Source organism: Berghia stephanieae, chromosome 1 (genome assembly GCF_034508935.2).
Source record: "Berghia stephanieae isolate SIO BIC M18660-M18661 chromosome 1, UCSD_Bste_1.3, whole genome shotgun sequence".
In the NCBI taxonomy this organism is placed as follows: domain Eukaryota; kingdom Metazoa; phylum Mollusca; class Gastropoda; order Nudibranchia; family Aeolidiidae; genus Berghia; species Berghia stephanieae.
The window spans coordinates 42,945,444-42,965,193 of NC_088360.1; the positions used below are offsets into that span (position 1 = coordinate 42,945,444).

General features: G+C 33.4%; 1 protein-coding gene across 3 annotated transcripts in view; it reads left to right on the forward strand.

The window, feature by feature from the left end:
- LOC144975177 (AP-3 complex subunit delta-1-like) overlaps window positions 1-12,521 on the forward strand; it is a 54,679-nt gene extending 42,158 nt beyond the window's left edge. For all 3 annotated transcript variants that reach the window (XM_078918990.1, XM_078918978.1, XM_078918998.1), the window contains exons 22-33: window positions 165-241; window positions 1,449-1,614; window positions 1,953-2,105; window positions 2,394-2,603; window positions 2,969-3,157; window positions 3,720-3,767; window positions 4,700-4,837; window positions 5,619-5,759; window positions 5,999-6,084; window positions 6,476-6,600; window positions 8,319-8,398; window positions 9,331-12,521. In XM_078918990.1, the coding sequence (XP_078775116.1) occupies window positions 165-241; window positions 1,449-1,614; window positions 1,953-2,105; window positions 2,394-2,603; window positions 2,969-3,157; window positions 3,720-3,767; window positions 4,700-4,837; window positions 5,619-5,759; window positions 5,999-6,084; window positions 6,476-6,600; window positions 8,319-8,398; window positions 9,331-9,435 (1,518 nt within the window). In that variant the 3' untranslated portion in view covers window positions 9,436-12,521. The remainder of the gene's footprint in view (window positions 1-164; window positions 242-1,448; window positions 1,615-1,952; window positions 2,106-2,393; window positions 2,604-2,968; window positions 3,158-3,719; window positions 3,768-4,699; window positions 4,838-5,618; window positions 5,760-5,998; window positions 6,085-6,475; window positions 6,601-8,318; window positions 8,399-9,330) is intronic.
- Window positions 12,522-19,750: the final 7,229 nt, after the last annotated feature.

A 19,750-nucleotide genomic window follows, 5' to 3' on the forward strand; every position in this document is an offset into this window, starting at 1 on the left:
CAGTTTCCCTTTTGTTGAGGATTGAATGACTTCCTGCGTGAACTTTTGGTGGCCTTTGGCTGAACGTAGGGGCAGCATTCACGAACCCCAAATCTGTATGTCCTGTTTGTTATGAACCATCCTTCATTTCCCTGGGTGTTGATGGTCTTTTTATTTCCTTCAAGGGCATGGAAGGATCAGACAAGGAAGATGATCGAGGTCCAAGTGAAGCATTCAGGGCTTTGGATATTAATCTCGATGAGTAAGTATCAGAATATCCCAACCACCATCTTCACTATTTTCACACAAGATAAACTTATCATTATAAAAAAAACTAACTTAAACTTGTTTTGACCACAATCAGATTTTTTAAAATCTAGAGATTATAATTTTTTTCCACCAAATTTGGCTATTTGTATTGGTTTTTCAAAGAAATCTGAGTACTAATAACTGTGTAATTACTGTAAGGCATTAAGGAATAAGTTTCCAAATTAATTATTCATTTTAATTTCAGGATTAACATTTTTTTCTCTCACCAATTTTAAAATCATGATTCGTGTAAAATAGGATAGAAATTTCTTCTTGAAAGATCATATATAGACTTAGTTTTGTTGTCATCGACAAGCCTCATGATCCACGTTGCTCTTAAGACATATTAAAGTTTTGAGTATTTATTTGTCATCATCTTATATTTCTTCAATTTTTAAGGTGGAATTTAATGTGAAAGCATAATTCATTTGTATGTGTTTAACTGCAGAACTCTGGGTGGGTAGGAAGGTCACTTACTGTGTCTTCTATACGCTTATATCTGTTTTTCTGAGTTGCTTTCCGTCTTTGTCTTGGAATGAGATTACTTGGTTTTGTCATAGCCCAGATGGAGTTCTTGACAGGGAGGGAAACACTCAATTGTATGGCTATAGTTTTGGGAGAAGATATTTTTTTCATTCTCTCTGTCATATACTGTTACATTATTTAAAAAAAATTTTTTTTTTTTTTTGGGGGGGGGGGGGGGGGGGGGGACTATACTGGTTTGTAAACATTTGAGTGTATTCCTCTTAGTGGGCACCTGTGCTTGTGTGTGGATGAGACTTTTAGCTGATCTCAAAACTAAGTACACTGATAGTGGGCTCTTGGAATCCACATCTGTTCCCTATTTGAACCATTCTTCTTTGTCTTACTTTTTCTCGTGTGCTTTCAAATTTTAAATCCCTAACTTTTATCTATCCCATAAAAACGAAACAACTAGAGAACTAGATGTTCTTTTTTTTTTTTTTTTTTGTTTAACAAGAGAGCAGTATTAGTTATGAGACTCAAAACTTCTTTGAAATTTGAATTGCATCGATTTTACTACTCTTTTTGTGAAGACGGGGATGGTTGGTGTCAGGTTAGAGTAAAATGGAACCTGAATATTGGTGAAGGCTTTAAAAGAATGAGAGAGCATAATATCTTTATTACTTCTTGTTCCACAGGCCATTGAGAGATGATGAGGTTCTCCCTACTCCCAAACACTATGTAGCTAGAGAGGTAACTCCATCAGAAGAAAAGCCTGAAGAAGCTAAAGTTTCAAAGGATAAACACAAGAAAAAACACAAAAAGGACAAAGATGGAAAAAAAGAAAGTGGGAAGAAAAGCAAGGTATCACTTTATGGAACTGCAATGCGTTCTAGCAACGTTTATTTTAATAATTTTTTTGCAATCAAGTATTGACAAACCACACACAGTCACATAAGCACACACACACACACACACACACACACACACACACACACACACACACACACACACATGTACGTAATATTGAGTTGTTTTAAGTTTTAATGGTAAAAAGCAAATTCATGTACTTCTATATTGAGATGGCTAAGTCAGATAACAAGGCACAAGAAAGAAAACCTTGGCTTTAATATTAATCTATGATTTCACTGATTTTGGCATAAATTAAACAAGATGTATTATTTTTAATTTCTTATTATCAGAAAGATAAGAAGAAACACACAAAGTCAGATAGTCAAGACAATGGACCCTCACTTTTGATATCAGAATCCAAGAATGATGATGATGAGAAAACTGAAGAGTCTTCAGTCATTCCACAGCAACTAGTTGAACAGGAACCCCCAGCCAGTAAAGAGGTAATTTTAAAAACCTCTATCTTCTTGTTTTTATCCCCCACTTCATATAAATAGACTGACTCTCCAGCAAATTGAGTGCTGCTGTCGTTGCACGTTTAGAGATAATGCAATAAATATTTCTAAAGAAGATGATTTTAATCAAATTATTTCATATTTAAATATTTAATTGATTTATCATTCATGTAAAAGATTTATCATCATATTTGATATTGTTTTGTCTCATCATTTGCTTTGGTTGGGAATATCAAAACAGTGTTGCAGCCAATAACTTTCGACTACTCATTGCAGGATCAGGACGATTTAGCATTCTGGTTATCTCAAGAAGATGCAACAAGTAAAGGTTCTACAGAAAAACAGCAATCCAAAAGCCCTGTGGCAAACGGAGTGGATGATGCCAGTGTTGCATCCACTTCATCACCTGCCAGTAGCAAACCCAAGATAGCCATTGACAGTGTGATATTGACCTCAGAGGAAGAGGAGGCAGCTCAAATTGAAGAGGTAACTTGGGGTTGATTCAAATAGTAAATTTGTATTTTACTCAACAAGAGTATATTAAAAACTGAAAGATGCTTAAAAAATTAATTAATTAAAAAATTAAAAGATGGATACAGAACTTGGTTTTGAAGTAATCGAGGCATCAGTTGTCATATCCTCATGTTTTCTATTTTTTGTTCATTTGTTTTTTGAATTTTTTATTGTTTTTAATAATTATATCTGTCAATATTATTGCTAGAAATGTTCTCAATTCAAATCGTTTTAGTAAGATTGTGATTTCGTTTCACTTACTTATTTAATAAATCTAAAAAGAAGAAAATAAAGTTGTTGTTTTAGTAAGATTGTAATTTCTTTTACATGTATTTCAGAAATCTAAGAAGAAGAAAGAGAAGAAGTCGAAGAAAGAAAAGGAGAAAGATAAACACCAGAAGAAGAAGGAAAAGAAAAAGTTGAAGGATAAAAGAAGTGAATACGAGGAGGCAGCAGGGATCACCACTCCTTCTAAAGAAATAAACAACATTACGCAAGATTCTTCCCCTGCCGAAGCAAAAATACCGGTAAGATTTACGCTTTTTATTTAAAGAAAAAAAAAGAAATCCTGAAAAGCCAAGAGGTCCATATATCTAGAGTTAACGGTTTTTTAAGCTTTAAATTTATTTGTAACTGTTTTATAATGGCCTCTGAACAGGGTACTGTTTATTGCAATGTTAGGCACTGTCTGAAAGAAAAAAGATATAAAGAATTTTATATTCATGATGTAAACTTTCAGTGCTCTTTCTTCATATCATGTTCTGTCATGTTTTAACGTTCTCAATATTTCTCAAAAACGTGATATCTGCATACCACTTGCTACATAAATGGATCATATTAAATAATTTGGTTAAAAGGAGTGAAAATGATTAACAACACAAGAATGAAGAATTTACAAGTTTATAGTCCCGATCGTTCATCTTAAAATAAATGGAAAGTCATGTTTGGCATATCTTAAGTTTGAAAAAGGAAAATTTTGTCTGACTTGTAGTAGCTGACACTGTTATGAAATTATTTTTAGTTGAATTAATTCATCCTTGTCAGCTTTTAATATAATCTAATTAATATATTCATACTTCCTCTCTCCAGCCCATGTCCAGTTACCTACCCCTTGCAGAAAATTCCGCCATTAAATTAGTAAGTAAATTGGGTTATTTTTAAAGTGTCTTATTTGTTGTGTTGTTAGGGAATTGTATTTCCATTTCCCCCATCTTCTTCTATTAATAAAGAATTGAGTCTTTGGGCATTTTCGTCTAATTAATTTTTTAAAATGTTCTTTTATACTCCAGGTTTCTATAGCATGAAATGGACAATAGAAATTGCTTGCTATCCTTTGGATAATATGCTAGTCTATCGCAAAGTACTTACCACTATTTCTAACAGACCCAGCTACCTGATCACAGCTGGCTTGACAGGGGGGTCAGAAAAAAATCTCAACTGCACCAGGGTTCATTCTGGGTCCCTTTGCATTGAAGTGCTCTAACAACTGAACAATCTCTCTGCATGATCAAATTCTTACAATTCAAAGGAATGGGAGATACCGCATGGTTTAGACCTGCTACCTGTGCAGATAAAATTACTATAAATATATTTATTTATTTTGGTGAAATTGTGACCTTTTGTCAGCCCCACCTTCAGATATGGATTATTATACCAATATTTTAGACCAAAAAAAAAATAGTTTTGGTTTGCTGAAAGTTGAGCTGTGTCCCCAAATTAAGCTACAAAGTATTTTTTAAAAATTGATTGTAGTGATTTATGTAAAAATGATGAGCTCTTTCATCTAAAAGGTGATAAGATATTTTTTTTTTAAAACTATTTTATTTAGTAAGAAACTTCAAAATTAGTTGTTTATTGCCTGTAGCAGGTCTGATGCTGTCAATTAACAAAGATTAACATTTCCTCCCTCCTGAAGTAACATGGAGTATTTTTTAAATTTATCTCAGTTTAGCAAATATTCAAATTCTGTTAGTATTGTTTAATGACTTTGGTATTTTTCTTGTTCATGTAAATAATCATGAGGTGTGATGTCAATTTACAATCTTTACATTATAACGTAATGTCTACAGACTTACGAAACTCGCATAACCCCCCAACGAACCAACCAAGTGGTCGTGTCTGTCGTGTTTACCAATCTCACTAGTCACACCTTGAAGGATTTGGAATTCAGTGTCCTGGATACTCTCAATACCAAAATGCAACGAGGGGTTTGTATATGTTCATTTATTTTTTTTTATCTGTGTGAATATTTTTAGGTAAAAAAGCAGAGAACCAATAATTAAAAATGAAGGGTTTTATTTTAATCATATGGATATTTTTTTGGAATACTAAGCTGTGGAAAATGTAATGTACTAAAACGAGTATAACAGCTTTAGAAAAAGAACAAAACACCAAGCATGGAATGTTTCGAACTCAAAACCCGACTTCAGTCAATAACAAAAATAGTAAAAATGTAAATCTATCATTTATGATAATGGACAGCAGTTTGTCCATAATATTAGCTATCAAGGAAACCAAATAATTTTATGGATATAATGCTTGATCAGCTTTTTATGTTGATTTGCATTGTTTCGTGGTTATTTTTAAGACTTAAAAAAAAACCAAAAAAACAACGAAAACTTGAGCTTGACTTAAACAGTTTTCCCACAAGCAGTCTTAATGAATAAAAACTAAATTTTTAAATTGGACAAATTCTGTACTATCAATATAGATAATGGTTGTCTGACAGAGTAACCAGGTTCTAAGAAAGTGTGTATTAATTAATTTTGTTTTGGTTAATTGGTGATAGAAGTAATCTTTTATATTTTGCTTGGTCTAATATATATATATATATATATATATATATATATATATATATATTATATATATATATATATATATATATATATATATATATATATATATATCACCTGATGCTGAATTGTTAAATATTGATTAACCATGGTGTAGTTTGTACTATTTAACAAAATGTTTTAATATGTCTTTCAGATGGGACAATCTACACATGATCCTGTCAAAGTTCCATTTGTCCTTCTCCCTAATTCGCAAAATGAAGGCCAGTTTGCCTTTACCGTTGAAAGCATCAGCATGCCTCAAAGATTGAGAGGCACATTGACATACATATTAAAGGTAAAAAAATCAAACTGACTGTACAAAAAATACTCTGCAGAGATAGTTTGTTTTATCTTAGTGGGAATTATATCTTATTTTACTTATTTCTTATACTACTCTATTCCTTTCTAAGAATTGTCTACTTAAGTAGTCAACAATCGTTTTAAAAGCTTGGTTTAAAGATTTTGATTTCCTTTTATTATTTGGTTCTCTACCAATGACAATACTGAATCACTTGATATTTTTTTTATAAACAGTCAGAGGATGGAGCAACTCAAGATAAAGTGGATTTCAAGATCAACCTGCGATGCTGTGCTTTCTTGATGGCTGTGCCCAGCTCTAGGTTAGTCAAATGGTATCACATACATCAACAGTGCGAAATTTCATTTTTAATGTAGATGACAATATCTCACTTGGCAACAGTGCCAGAGCTATCACATTTTATCATGTAGATTCTATTAGAATCAGGTTTGATATTGACAAGATTATAATCCAAATGTGGAACAATTGATCTTGACATAGTCACCATATTTTGTCTAATTCTTAAACGTGATTTCACTTTTTTAAAAATTATATCCTCTCTTATTTCAGAGAAGTACTTTGTAATAGACTAGTGTCCTATCCAAAGGGTAGCAAGCAATTACTATTATCAGTTTCACGTTATAGAAACCGGGATAAACTCCGGCTCCATGAGCTTAATGGCTCTTAAGGACTACTTTTTTTATTTATTTCAGTGAGGAGTTTGCATCACTATTGAGTGGAGGATCCTTGATAGAGAAAGGCTCTGTGAAATTCACCCCCTCAGATTCAGACTTTTCTATAATATTAGCCAAAGTCTGCTTCTTCCTCAATTTCTTTGGTAAGTTTTATCTCTACTTTTTTGAAAGAAAAAAAAAATCGGAGTTGGAAAGAAAGGAGAAATTATCATTAAGTCAAATTCTCGTAATCCCCTCCCCCTCCCTCTCACAATAGAACAATGGCCAGTAACACCTCTTTATTATTATCTTTTAAACATGTTTGAAATGGTGATATCAGTTGCATGTCTCTGATAATGGTTTGCACTTTTACTATGCAGTTTTATGGCGTTTTGTTAAGCCCCCTTGTTTAAGTGAAAGTTTTGAAAGGAGATTTTTTAAAAATTATTAAAAATAATTTAGTATTATATTTTGTCTTGCATTGCATTTTTAAATATAGGACTTCTCAATAGGGGTAAATGACTAATTGACTAATTTACTTTTATGTGGAGATTCAGTTCAACAAATGAAAAGGAGATTTGCTTGCCCCTCCCAGTTTTATCCCTTAGTAGTTGAATTTTTATCTGAATGGAAAGGGACAAAAGCGGGTGGTTGGATGGGAGCATCACCCTTGAATCATATACCTATGATGTTCGCATGGGTGTACGATCCGATAGTGATGTCGTTTCTTCTTCTCTTTACTAGCCTATCCTGCTTCTTTGGTTTGTGATTGTATTTTTGACAGGGGATATTTTTTTTCTGTAAATCTTCTGCCTGTTTGTTCTTGGTTATTTATAATTTAGCTTATGATATCTTTAGGTTATGATTTTGATTTAGATTTGTACTATTTTTGTTAGATTGCTTGTTTTTTTGTTTCAGCGGTCTCTCATATAACCTCAATTGTGTTGGAAGAGACCTAAAGCAACAAACAAACAAAACAAAAGGGACAAAACAAGAGCTTTTCCTCATATAAACAACATAATGTGACTCGCTTGTAGATTATCATTTTGTTCTATATGGCTGTATCAATAGCTCATTTTTTTTTCATGCTGCCTCTTCTATTTGGAACTCGCTTCCAATTTCCTTAAGAAAATGCAATACAGAAGCTACTTTTAAGACAAATATTAAGACTTATTTTGATAATATTTGATATATTAAAACCAGTTTCCATTTATGGATTATTTTTCATGATATGAACGTCTTAATTAAGCATGTTTTGGCGGGTGGTTGGATGGGAGCATCACCCTTGAATCATATACCTATGATGTTCGCATGGGTGTACGATCCGATAGTGATGTCGTTTCTTCTTCTCTTTACTAGCCTATCCTGCTTCTTTGGTTTGTGATTGTATTTTTGACAGGGGATATTTTTTTCCTGTAAATCCTCTGCCTGTTTGTTCTTGGTTATTTATAATTTAGCTTATGATATCTTTAGGTTATGATTTTGATTGACATTTGTACTATTTTTGTTAGATTGCTTGTTTCTTTGTTTCAGCGGTCTCTCATATAACCTCAATTGTGTTGGAAGAGACCTAAAGCAACAAACAAACAAAAAAAAAAAAAGCATGTTTTGTGTATGACCTGTTTATTGTAGCTTTGATGTTTGTATTGAAAGGCACCTAGAGCTGTTTGTATATGGAATAAGCGCGAAATGATTTACATTATTACTATTATAAAGATATGTGTAATTATAGTTGTTGTAAGATAAAATTTTAGTCTTGCTAGATTGTGTCAAGGATAGTGAACAAATAAAGAAATGGAATATGGAAGAAAAAAAACAACAATTGTTCAATCCATGTCAAGCCATGATTGATTTGAATTCTTTCTCTTTTTGTCTCTTGCAGTTGTTGAACAGGTAAAAGAGAGTGCATCTCTCTATAGCTGTTCACTACAAGGAAATTCTCTATGCATTCTAGTCAAATATGTAAGTTGATTCTTTAATACTTAATATTTCTTTTTGTGTCAGATGTTTTTTGGTAATATTTTGATTTGTCTTAACAAGTTGTAAATCAAAAATGTATAAACTGAATTGAAAATCCAAAGACCTATAATATGCATATTTATGAATATTTACTGTCACTTCACATTCAGCGTGCCTAACAATGTTTAATTTACTCTTCAAGTAGGCTGTATGGAATCACATATCTATTTCATTCTACTATTCAGTGTTGTGGTCATGTGATATGACACTCAGCTTCAGACTTGCAGGCCCTTGGTTCGAGTCCTGCTATTGGTGGCACAAAGTTCACATTATCTCATGTACTCAGATGTCAAATGAGTTCCTGGCTTTTAATAGCTTTGTCTCTGTCAAAAAAAAAATAATTAAAATTGTAATATTGACTCACATACAACAAGTCAGACATGTTGTTGCTTTAGGTAAAAACGCTTTGAGCATGTTTAGTGGATAATAGCGCTACATAAAAGCTTTTTTTATTTTATTTTTTTTGTAAAGTTCAAGCTCGGATCACATGTAAATTAACCATTTCACACTTGCTATAAAACTGTATTCACTTCTGTCCTATGCCTGATAGTATTCACTTTTTAATTATTTTTGAGTAATTGTAAATTGGTCTACCCAAGGCCCAAGCTGGGCCATAGCTTTCGATCATTGTCACATCTGGTCACTGACAACACTCGACACCTCTTTTCTTTGTAACAAGACAAGACACTGTACCATTTGGTGATTGACACTACTAAGACCTACACAGAGACCATTGTCGTTTTCAAAAATGTTTGTTTTGTGAGGTTTCTTTATAAATTACATGGTAATTTTAAAGAAATTTTCTCTCTTTTTGAAAATCATGTATTTTTGGTATCATCTAACAATGCAATTCAATTGTTTGTTTATACTAACAGACTCACGGCAGCCTGAGTGTTGAAGGTAAAAGTTCTTCCGACTCGGCCTTCCTCTCAAATGTTTTAGAAGAAGTCAAAACTCTACTCACTCAATCATCATCCTAACCCAGGACACAAGCAGGTGAATGACTTCATCCTATCGACGAAACACCAACCAAGCATCATTGACTATCCATTCCACAAGTGTTATGATGTGTGTTGCCTGGCTGTGATACCAGGAAGTCATTTATTATGCTTCCAAATGATTTCAGTTCTCCCTGCTATGCTGATGTCCAGCAATAAAAAAAAAAAAAAGCAAAGAGTCATTGAGTGTCTGCCTGCTTCACGCATGGTTGCTACAACTGTTGAAAACTTATTTAACATGTGATAGAGGACAACTGTCAAATAGGTATAATTCGATCATGGTTTTGTATATTTTACCAGATTTACTGTGTAAAACAGCAATTCCTGTAAATATCCATTGCCTTTGGACTGCATTTTATCAAAAGTATGGTTGTGCCATCACTCACCATGCGTCAGTTGTAAAATTTTCAACAGTAGCAAGAGTTCAGATTGAAATTCTATTTATTTAATTGATGGTGAAGATGTAAAAGCTTTATGTTTTCAGTGGGCTGGTAAAACGATATCAAGAAAGAAAATAATTGTTTTTAAAAAATTGATAAACTGCAAAGTGACTGAAAAATAATGCTAGTTTTACCAATTGAAAAATATTAACAAATAACCTTTATCTCGACTTTGTCTTATAAGCTTTGCTTGCTTGATTAAAATGATATTTTGCTGCACTGCAATATTGCTATGGATGTAAAAAAGACTTCACAAATTATTCAACTCACTCGCTGGCAAATTAAATTATTAGATTTAATTTTGTATTCTTGATGACTATGTGATTGATAGGGATTTCATAACAAGAACTCAACTTTCAATCTGGGTGGGGTTCCTGACCTCCCATAGTGGGCAGGGAGGTACTTACTGTCTTCTATCCCCCTATATCTGTTTTCCAACTAGCTTTCTGTCTTTGTCTTGGAATGAGATTACTTGGTTTTATCCTGGCCCTGACCGGATACCCTTGGTGAGAGGGAAACAGTCAAATGTATAGTTAGTTTTGGGAGATTATATTTTTTTCCTTGTAAATAATCTCTCTGTTATGTTATGTATTATGTTTTGTTTACATATTATATATATGATTTGCAAACATTTGAGTGCATTCCACCTGTGCTTGTGACTGGATAAGACTTTTAGGTGATCTCAAACTAAGTACTTCGATAGTGTGCCCTTGGAATCTACATCTGTTCCCTATTTGATCTAATTCTTTGTCTTACTTTTACTTGGGTGCTTTAATGTAATTCTAGAACTTATTACTATCCTATTTTCTTCTTTTTTACTGGCGCTGATATGACCTTAATGTGTTGCAAGCGCCGTAAAACCCTTAAAAACAAAACAAACATCAACTTTCAATCGTAAATAACGCTTACTTCAAGGGCTTATCACTTTATGGGGTTTTTTTTCTACTTGAAAATGATTTAAGGAGAATTTTTATGATTTAAGTTTTAGCAGCCCACTGCTGTTATGATTAGTGATGTTCAAATTATCTGTAATATAAATAACATTGATGTAAATATATTGGCCATATGTTGTGTAAAAGGGAACAACAGAATGGTAATTCCTTTGTGAAATGTTGTTTTTGTGATTATTTGTAATTGGTAATATGATATTCGTGTAATATACAATTAAAACTTTGATTATGTACAAGACTTGTGAATGCAATGAAATGAGTTTCCATGCAATAGAAGTTCTGGGACAAAGAAAAAGAAAACCTTATATGGTAGCTGAACTTTTAAAACATCAACAGTTAGCGTTAATATCAGTGTACAGAGATTCATTTCCGATTTTGAGTTAAGTTTCTCTACTGTTTTGAAATTTTTTCTTTTTTTTTTTTCGTTTACAAAGATGAGCTTTTTTTCATTTTACAATTTCAGGATATCAGCTTTTCTATCCAAAACTCATTAATAAAAACGGTTGTGTTGAAGCAGAATATATAGCATGTTTAAAAAAACATTATTCAAAATGGAATATTTTGAAGTGGAATCCCTGGTTCAACCATACTTTCATATCGTGAATATTTCTCTTAAACTTTCCCTTGTTGAAAATTAGGGGACATTTTAAACAGGAAGCAGAGAGATTTCTTAGTTATAATCCATGGTATGGTTTCTGTTTTGGTTCATCTGCAAAAAATGATAATACTATAGCTGTTTGTAGCTTTTAACTAACTTGTTATCAACATTTTACTAATTAATTATTTATCTTATTTATTGTAGAATTGCGAAGATATTATATTGCCAGCATTTTGTTGTTTTAAAAAAATTGTTTTCACTTTCAAGAGATAATGTATAGCAAGTAATGCCCTGCTTAAACTAAAACAGGATTGCTTCAGATGTAACATTCAATTTTAGAAATATACACAGGTTCTTTTCTGGTCAAAATGGAGGTTACAAGAACAAGAGTAAAACTTTAAAACATTCATATTTTGCTCTTTTAGAAAAGAATGAAAAAAAATATAATTTAACATGTTTGCAAATGACATGTTGGAAATTTACCTCCAAAAATACTTTGAAACAAAACACCGTATTATTAAGGGTTTTTACCCACAAATTAGCAAGTAGAGAAATTTGTTTCAATTTGTCATACAAACTAAGACTGATCTACAATAGACCAGTTAGTAGTTTATTATCGGAGTCAACCAATTGGACTACAATATATTTTGGCTATGGTATACTATTTTAATTCCTTAAACCCGCTCCTTTCCAACCCCAAAAAAAATTTTAAATAGAAATAATGCTTTTTTTTTTTTGTTTGGGGGGGGGGGGGGGGGGGGGGGGGGATTAAAAAAAGACTTTTGTGGTTTATCAACTGTTAAACTCCATGAATGGTTGTTTTATTTAAATTAGAATCTATATTGAATCAAGATGAAACAGAAAATCCTCGAGAAGGACTTCAAATGTTCATCTTTTGCAGTTTAATTCTTTTTCATTTTGTATTTGTGGCAACGATTATAACATAAAAGAATGCAATGCTTTTAGAAAATTGCTACTCGGATTTCATTAGGTTAGTGTATATTTGCTTTTCCCATATTTTCCAAACCACTCATATTACACAGGGAGAAGGGAGGGGGAAACAAGAACAAAAAAAATAAATAATATATATATATATAAACAAAACAAAAACAATGTAATTTTAATATTTAGATGCCATTGTTTGAGCGTGTCCCATTTGACAAGGTGTGTGTGTGTAAGTGTATGTGAGGGGGAAGGGGGGGGGGGAGGGCAGGGGCATGTGAGAAAATTTGGTCATTTATTGCTCTGTTATGTATTTATTTCTTTTTACGGATATAGAAATCAATCAAGGGATGTTATGAAGAGACAATTTTGGTCCATGAAATGGTTATCCCTTTCGGCATGGATTTCTGTCCAAATGTTCTTGAATAAGAGTGATTAGCTTTATTTCTACCTTGCTTGCTATCCATCCCGAAGAGCAATCAGATTAATGTATGCTTATTATTTGCATGATAATATTTATTTATTATAAATTAATGATCTCTTTGCTGTTTGCCAGTCACTGTGAACACATGAGTAAATCCCTTTCAATGATGGAGATTTTGTGCATGAGCTTGAGTGGTACTGTATAGCAGCCTCAGGCTTATTATAAAGATTACTTTTTTAGATCAAACTCTTAGTCTCTTCTGTTTTAAATCTTGATTACTGGGTGTAGTTCCTGACCTCCCATAGGGAGGTTTTTACATAGTCTTCTATCCCCCTATATCTGTTTTCCAACTTGCTTTCTGCCTTTGTCTTGGAATGAGATTACTTGGTTTTGTCCTGGCCCTGGCCAGATATCCTGGCTGAGAGGGAAACAGTCAAATGTATAGTTGGTTTTGGGAGATGATATTTTTTTCCTTGTAAAGTATCTCTCCGTTATGCACTGTATTATGTTTTGTTTACATATATATGATTTGTAAACATTTGAATGTGTTTGATAGGGTGATCTTGGAATCTACATATGTTTCCTATTTGAACCAATTCCCCTTTGTCTTACCTTTTCTTGGATGCTTTAATTGTAATTCTAGAACTTTTTACTATCCCATTTTCTTCCTTTTTACTGGTGCTGATATGACCCTAATGCGTTGCAAGCGCCGTAAAACCATTAAAAACAAAACAAAACAAATCTTGATTATTGCAATAGTTCATAAATTCCTGATCTATAATAATCTTCTGGCCTACCCTCGTCTTCCTTTTCCCAGCTCCTCTTATGGCCTAAAAATGTTGCATTGCTGTTAAAACTTCCTAAAACCAAGAAAATAGCATTTTGGAGCACCTGCTAGCATATTAAATGAATGTGGAGGCGATATTTATATTTACATTATTATCATTACAAAAGGATCTTAATTGAATAACATTTGTAACTTTTGCTATAATTTATGATAGCATTTCGTTTCGTCTTTTTAAAAGTTACTTCATGTTAAGATTGAAAAAGCTGTCCACATTAATAAATATAATGGACATGATTTTGTAATAATTTGATTTTGACTTAAAGGAACCCCGACAATATTATAGTGAAATGCTGTAGTGAGATCAATAGGTCAATACCTTGTTTTATTTATATGATGTCTCTCTAAATTTAAAGGGCAGTAACTTACTTATGCTAATATAAAATATAATAGGAAGAAAAAAAACCCCTTCAAAAAACAAGGATTTAATTTTTCTGGCTGACTTGTTGTCTGATTGCATTCTATTTCATTAAAGCTCTTCTGTACTGGACTATTAATACAATAGCCAGGCCAGTCAGATCATTTGTTTGTTATCATTATACATATGGATAGATGGTTCATTCAAAGTTGTGTGACTGAGATCAGAAAATTTATGCTTTATAACCGATCACATTATTGTAATTCCTTTATCTAAAAGCACCTTTTGCTTTCTTTTCTTTTTTTAATTTTCGTTTTTGACTTTATAATTTCTTTTCATTAAGTTTTTATAAAGAGAATCTTTTGTAATGTGAACTGTGTTCAATATTTCTTAGTGACCCGATTCCAATGCTAAGAATGCCCCCCTTTTTTATTTTTTTGATAGAGATTTTTTTTTTTTAATTTCTAAATATTTTACCCTTCCTTTGCACTTTTTAGAAACTTATTGGTTTATATTTTCTTTCCCAATATCATTTGATTTTTGTTAAAGTTGAAATAATTTTCATTCATAAAAATCACAACACAAGCTGGGATCTTCTTCTGTTCCTACCTGAATTTAATTCCCTTTGATTTACCATTTCTATAGCAAGACTGTTGCGGTTGTTTCTGGAAATGATAAAAATCTTTATAAAAGTCTTTATCGTCTCCCTATTCCTAACCACTTATTTGGCTTAAAGGTGCTGTAAGTGATTTGAAACCAAAACTCTAAAAACGTGTTGTTTTTTTTTTAAACATTCATCAATGGAAGGGAAATTTCATGTCATGCCTTTCACAGCTGTGAAAATATTACATTTTTGTTCACTCCTGCTAGAACAAGCACAATTTTTGAATTGGTAACTAATATGCATTTAATATATTATTTCTCTTGCTATGAGTTTAACCAGGTAGTGCTTTTATTCATTTATCATTCATTGGGTGACCATTTTGCCCAGGTTTTAATTATACCAATACGCGGGTGGTTGGATGGGAGCATCACCCTTGAATCATATACCTATGATGTTCGCATGGGTGTACGATCCGATAGTGATGTCGTTTCTTCTTCTCTTTACTAGCCTATCCTGCTTCTTTGGTTTGTGATTGTATTTTTGACAGGGGATATTTTTTTTCCTGTAAATCCTCTGCCTGTTTGTTCTTGGTTATTTATAATTTAGCTTATGATATCTTTAGGTTATGATTTTGATTGACATTTGTACTATTTTTGTTAGATTGCTTGTTTTTTTGTTTCAGCGGTCTCTCATATAACCTCAATTGTGTTGGAAGAGACCTAAAGCAACAAACAAACAAAAAATTATACCAATACCAATTATTTTGTTAATCTGCTCACAGTAAATAAAAGCAGATACATGATTCAATGAACAGGGTACCATAGCAATAGATTGTTTCACTGCTATCTCATCAGGTCACAACAAACATGACGTCATTGTGAACTATTTAAAACGAGTAATTAATCATGCTTCCAAATGGGCTATGTTGGTTTTATCTTCATAAACACCTCTAGTGTGTTTTTAAAACTTTTCACACCCATGGATTGTACTCAAACTACTCTCTCTCTCTTTCTCTCTCTCTCTCTCTCTCTCTCTCTCTCTCTCTCTCTCTCTCTCTCTCTCTCTCTCTCTATCTCTCTCTCTCTCTTTCTCTCTCTCTCTCTCTCTCTCTCTCTCTCTCTCTCTCTCTCTCTCTCTCTCTCTCTCTCTCTCTCTCTCTCTCTCTCTCTCTCTCTCTCTCTCCATGAAAGATTTTCAGTGAGAATATGTGATATGAAAGGGCATTCTGTATTTTGTAAAAAAGAAAAGAAAATTCAAACAATGAATTATTTTCAATCATGTATTTCTTCTCCATGCAATAGTGAAAACCCTCTGATGTTGTGTAGTGGTGCAAACAGTTTTGTGTTGATGTATTGGCTGTGATCAAAACGTGTGTTTGTAGTTGTAGAGATAATCCTATGTCGCCTATTACACAGCGATTTTTGTACATGATTTTTTTTTCTTTATTTGACTATAATTGATCATTTCAATTTTGTTTTATCCTTTCATTCTTTTAAAAATTATAAATTGATTTTTTTTTTTTGTGTTGAATATATATATATATTATATATATATATATATATATATATATATATATATATATATATATATATATATATATATATATATATATAATATATATATATATATATATATATATATATATATATATATATATATATATATATATATATATATATATATATATATTAAAGCATAAAGTACGTTTTGAAACTCCTGGCATTGTCTCATGCATTCCTCAGAACATTGAAAAGGGAAGAGGAGAGAGGTTTTCTTCTCATAAATTGATTTAATTTTGAATTCTCAAAATAAGATAATTAACCTAAAAATTGGACGAGGACCCTTGATTTTTCTTGTGGGCCACAGAGGTCAGTTCCTGTGTTTTCTCCTTGTAATTGAATTAGACCCATTTAATTTGGCTTGGGCCTGTCTCCGGCTATTAGAGTGTATTCCTTTTTGGCGAGATGTTAAGATGGTCTTGGCATAGATTGCTCGTGGTTTGACTTCTGTTTCCTATTTATTTGAACTCGTCCCCTTGTCTACTCTCTTTTTTTTGTGTGTGTTTGTCTCTTTTCTAAACCGCTATTAAGCAAATCTAAATTCTAATTTTATAATCATCTGTCTATTTTATCTTCCTTTTTACTGATGGTAAAATGATTAAACAATGTCATTAACTGCATCAGAGCTGCCTACTTGTAATGCTAAAAAGTCGTAGGTTCCAAAGACAAAAAAAAAAGAAAAACTCAATATAAATATCTTTACTAATCAATAATTTGTCCTGACCATGATCTAAAAAGGCTCAAAAATGCGCCTAAAAATACGATCGTAGGAACTTTTAATTCAGAAAAGTGAGTGGAGCAGGCACTTATGTTGGTAACAACAAGATATGAAGTGAATAGAGAAGTGCCAGAAGACAATAGAGAATAAAAATTTTTTCGCGGCGGTGGTGGGGTTTGAACCTGCGACCTTATTGGTACGACAACTCCGCCTGGCAGGTGAGAGTGTGGCTCTACCGTGTGAGCTATCCACGAACACAAAAATATTCGTTTCAAACTCAAAGTCATTACTAGATCCCTCTCTCACCCACTTCTTGAGACCGCCGATTCGTTCGTACACCACCATCGCGAATAATTTTGACCAGCAGTTAAGCTTAAGCCAATATTCTCAACACAAACATATAACATAGAAACGATTGAGACATTGAGTATGCTCCGGTGTATGGGGTGAATTTTTAATTCAGAAAAGTGAGTGGAGCAGGCACTTATGTTGGTAACAACAAGATATGAAGTGAATAGAGAAGTGCCAGAAGACAATAGAGAATAAAAATTTTTTCGCGGCGGTGGTGGGGTTTGAACCTGCGACCTTATTGGTACGACAACTCCGCCTGGCAGGTGAGAGTGTGGCTCTACCGTGTGAGCTATCCACGAACACAAAAATATTCGTTTCAAACTCAAAGTCATTACTAGATCCCTCTCTCACCCACTTCTTGAGACCGCCGATTCGTTCGTACACCACCATCGCGAATAATTTTGACCAGCAGTTAAGCTTAAGCCAATATTCTCAACACAAACATATAACATAGAAACGATTGAGACATTGAGTATGCTCCGGTGTATGGGGTGAATTTTTAATTCAGAAAAGTGAGTGGAGCAGGCACTTATGTTGGTAACAACAAGATATGAAGTGAATACAGAAGTGCCAGAAGACAATAGAGAATAAAAATTTTTTCGCGGCGGTGGTGGGGTTTGAACCTGCGACCTTATTGGTACGACAACTCCGCCTGGCAGGTGAGAGTGTGGCTCTACCGTGTGAGCTATCCACGAACACAAAAATATTCGTTTCAAACTCAAAGTCATTACTAGATCCCTCTCTCACCCACTTTTTATTCTCTATTGTCTTCTGGCACTTCTCTATTCACTTCATATCTTGTTGTTACCAACATAAGTGCCTGCTCCACTCACTTTTCTGAATTAAAAATTCACCCCATACACCGGAGCATACTCAATGTCTCAATCGTTTCTATGTTATATGTTTGTGTTGAGAATATTGGCTTAAGCTTAACTGCTGGTCAAAATTATTCGCGATGGTGGTGTACGAACGAATCGGCGGTCTCAAGAAGTGGGTGAGAGAGGGATCTAGTAATGACTTTGAGTTTGAAACGAATATTTTTGTGTTCGTGGATAGCTCACACGGTAGAGCCACACTCTCACCTGCCAGGCGGAGTTGTCGTACCAATAAGGTCGCAGGTTCAAACCCCACCACCGCCGCGAAAAAATTTTTATTCTCTATTGTCTTCTGGCACTTCTCTATTCACTTCATATCTTGTTGTTACCAACATAAGTGCCTGCTCCACTCACTTTTCTGAATTAAAAATTCACCCCATACACCGGAGCATACTCAATGTCTCAATCGTTTCTATGTTATATGTTTGTGTTGAGAATATTGGCTTAAGCTTAACTGCTGGTCAAAATTATTCGCGATGGTGGTGTACGAACGAATCGGCGGTCTCAAGAAGTGGGTGAGAGAGGGATCTAGTAATGACTTTGAGTTTGAACGAATATTTTTGTGTTCGTGGATAGCTCACACGGTAGAGCCACACTCTCACCTGCCAGGCGGAGTTGTCGTACCAATAAGGTCGCAGGTTCAAACCCCACCACCGCCGCGAAAAAATTTTTATTCTCTATTGTCTTCTGGCACTTCTCTATTCACTTCATATCTTGATCGTAGGAACCAAACGTTCATTTTCAACAAGATTATTGAGTCAAACAGACGTACGTCGCTCTGTAACTGGAGTCAAATTCTACTAATTTTTCGTAGAACTACTAGGCAGGTCTGAATGATATACAGCGGCTTAAAAATAAAAGATAAAAGCCTAAATGTGACTCACTGTTAAGGGAGAAGAACCAAAGGACTTTGATTATCAGTTAGTTCAGGTTTTGTAGCATCCACAAAATTTATGAAGGTAGTTTATGTGGCAATATCTTGATTCTCGAGTTACTGTCTCTCATATTATGACAATGAAATAGGATCTTCTGTCCTTATTTGTGGCCCTTTCTCTGGTATTCTGCCCTTGTCCCAAAACGAGACATCTTTGTTTTACCCATAATATGGCTGGAGTTCTTTTCTATGATGGAGGTAGTTGGACATGAGCATTTATTTTGTTCTTTTATCTTCCTGTATATTAGATCCTGTGATTCATTATTGTTGCAAACAGTAAATTCTTAATCTATCTGTGCTTTTATGATGTGCACCATTTTTTCCTTCTTAGATGTCGCAATGATTTATTAGTGCCGTAAAGGACTTAAATTATATCTCAGAAAGAAGCAACTAAGCTAACATTCAAGATAACGGCGTCGTTATTTGGATCCCAATTTTCCGGTCTGGTTGCATTGTTTAACAGAAAGGCAAATTAGCCACTTAGTTCTACACACTTGATCAATAGTACTATCACAGAAACTGTGAGTAACCTTTCACGTTCATATATTCTGATTGAGAAATCTTGTGAGAGCCTACCACAAAATAGCAGTCAAAAAGCAATAACAATGAGCAGAGTGAAGCCAGTTTCCTTCATTCTAGTAAACAAGCATATTTTAGTCCATGCGGGCTTTATAAATTTATTTGTGTCAACAATCCACCA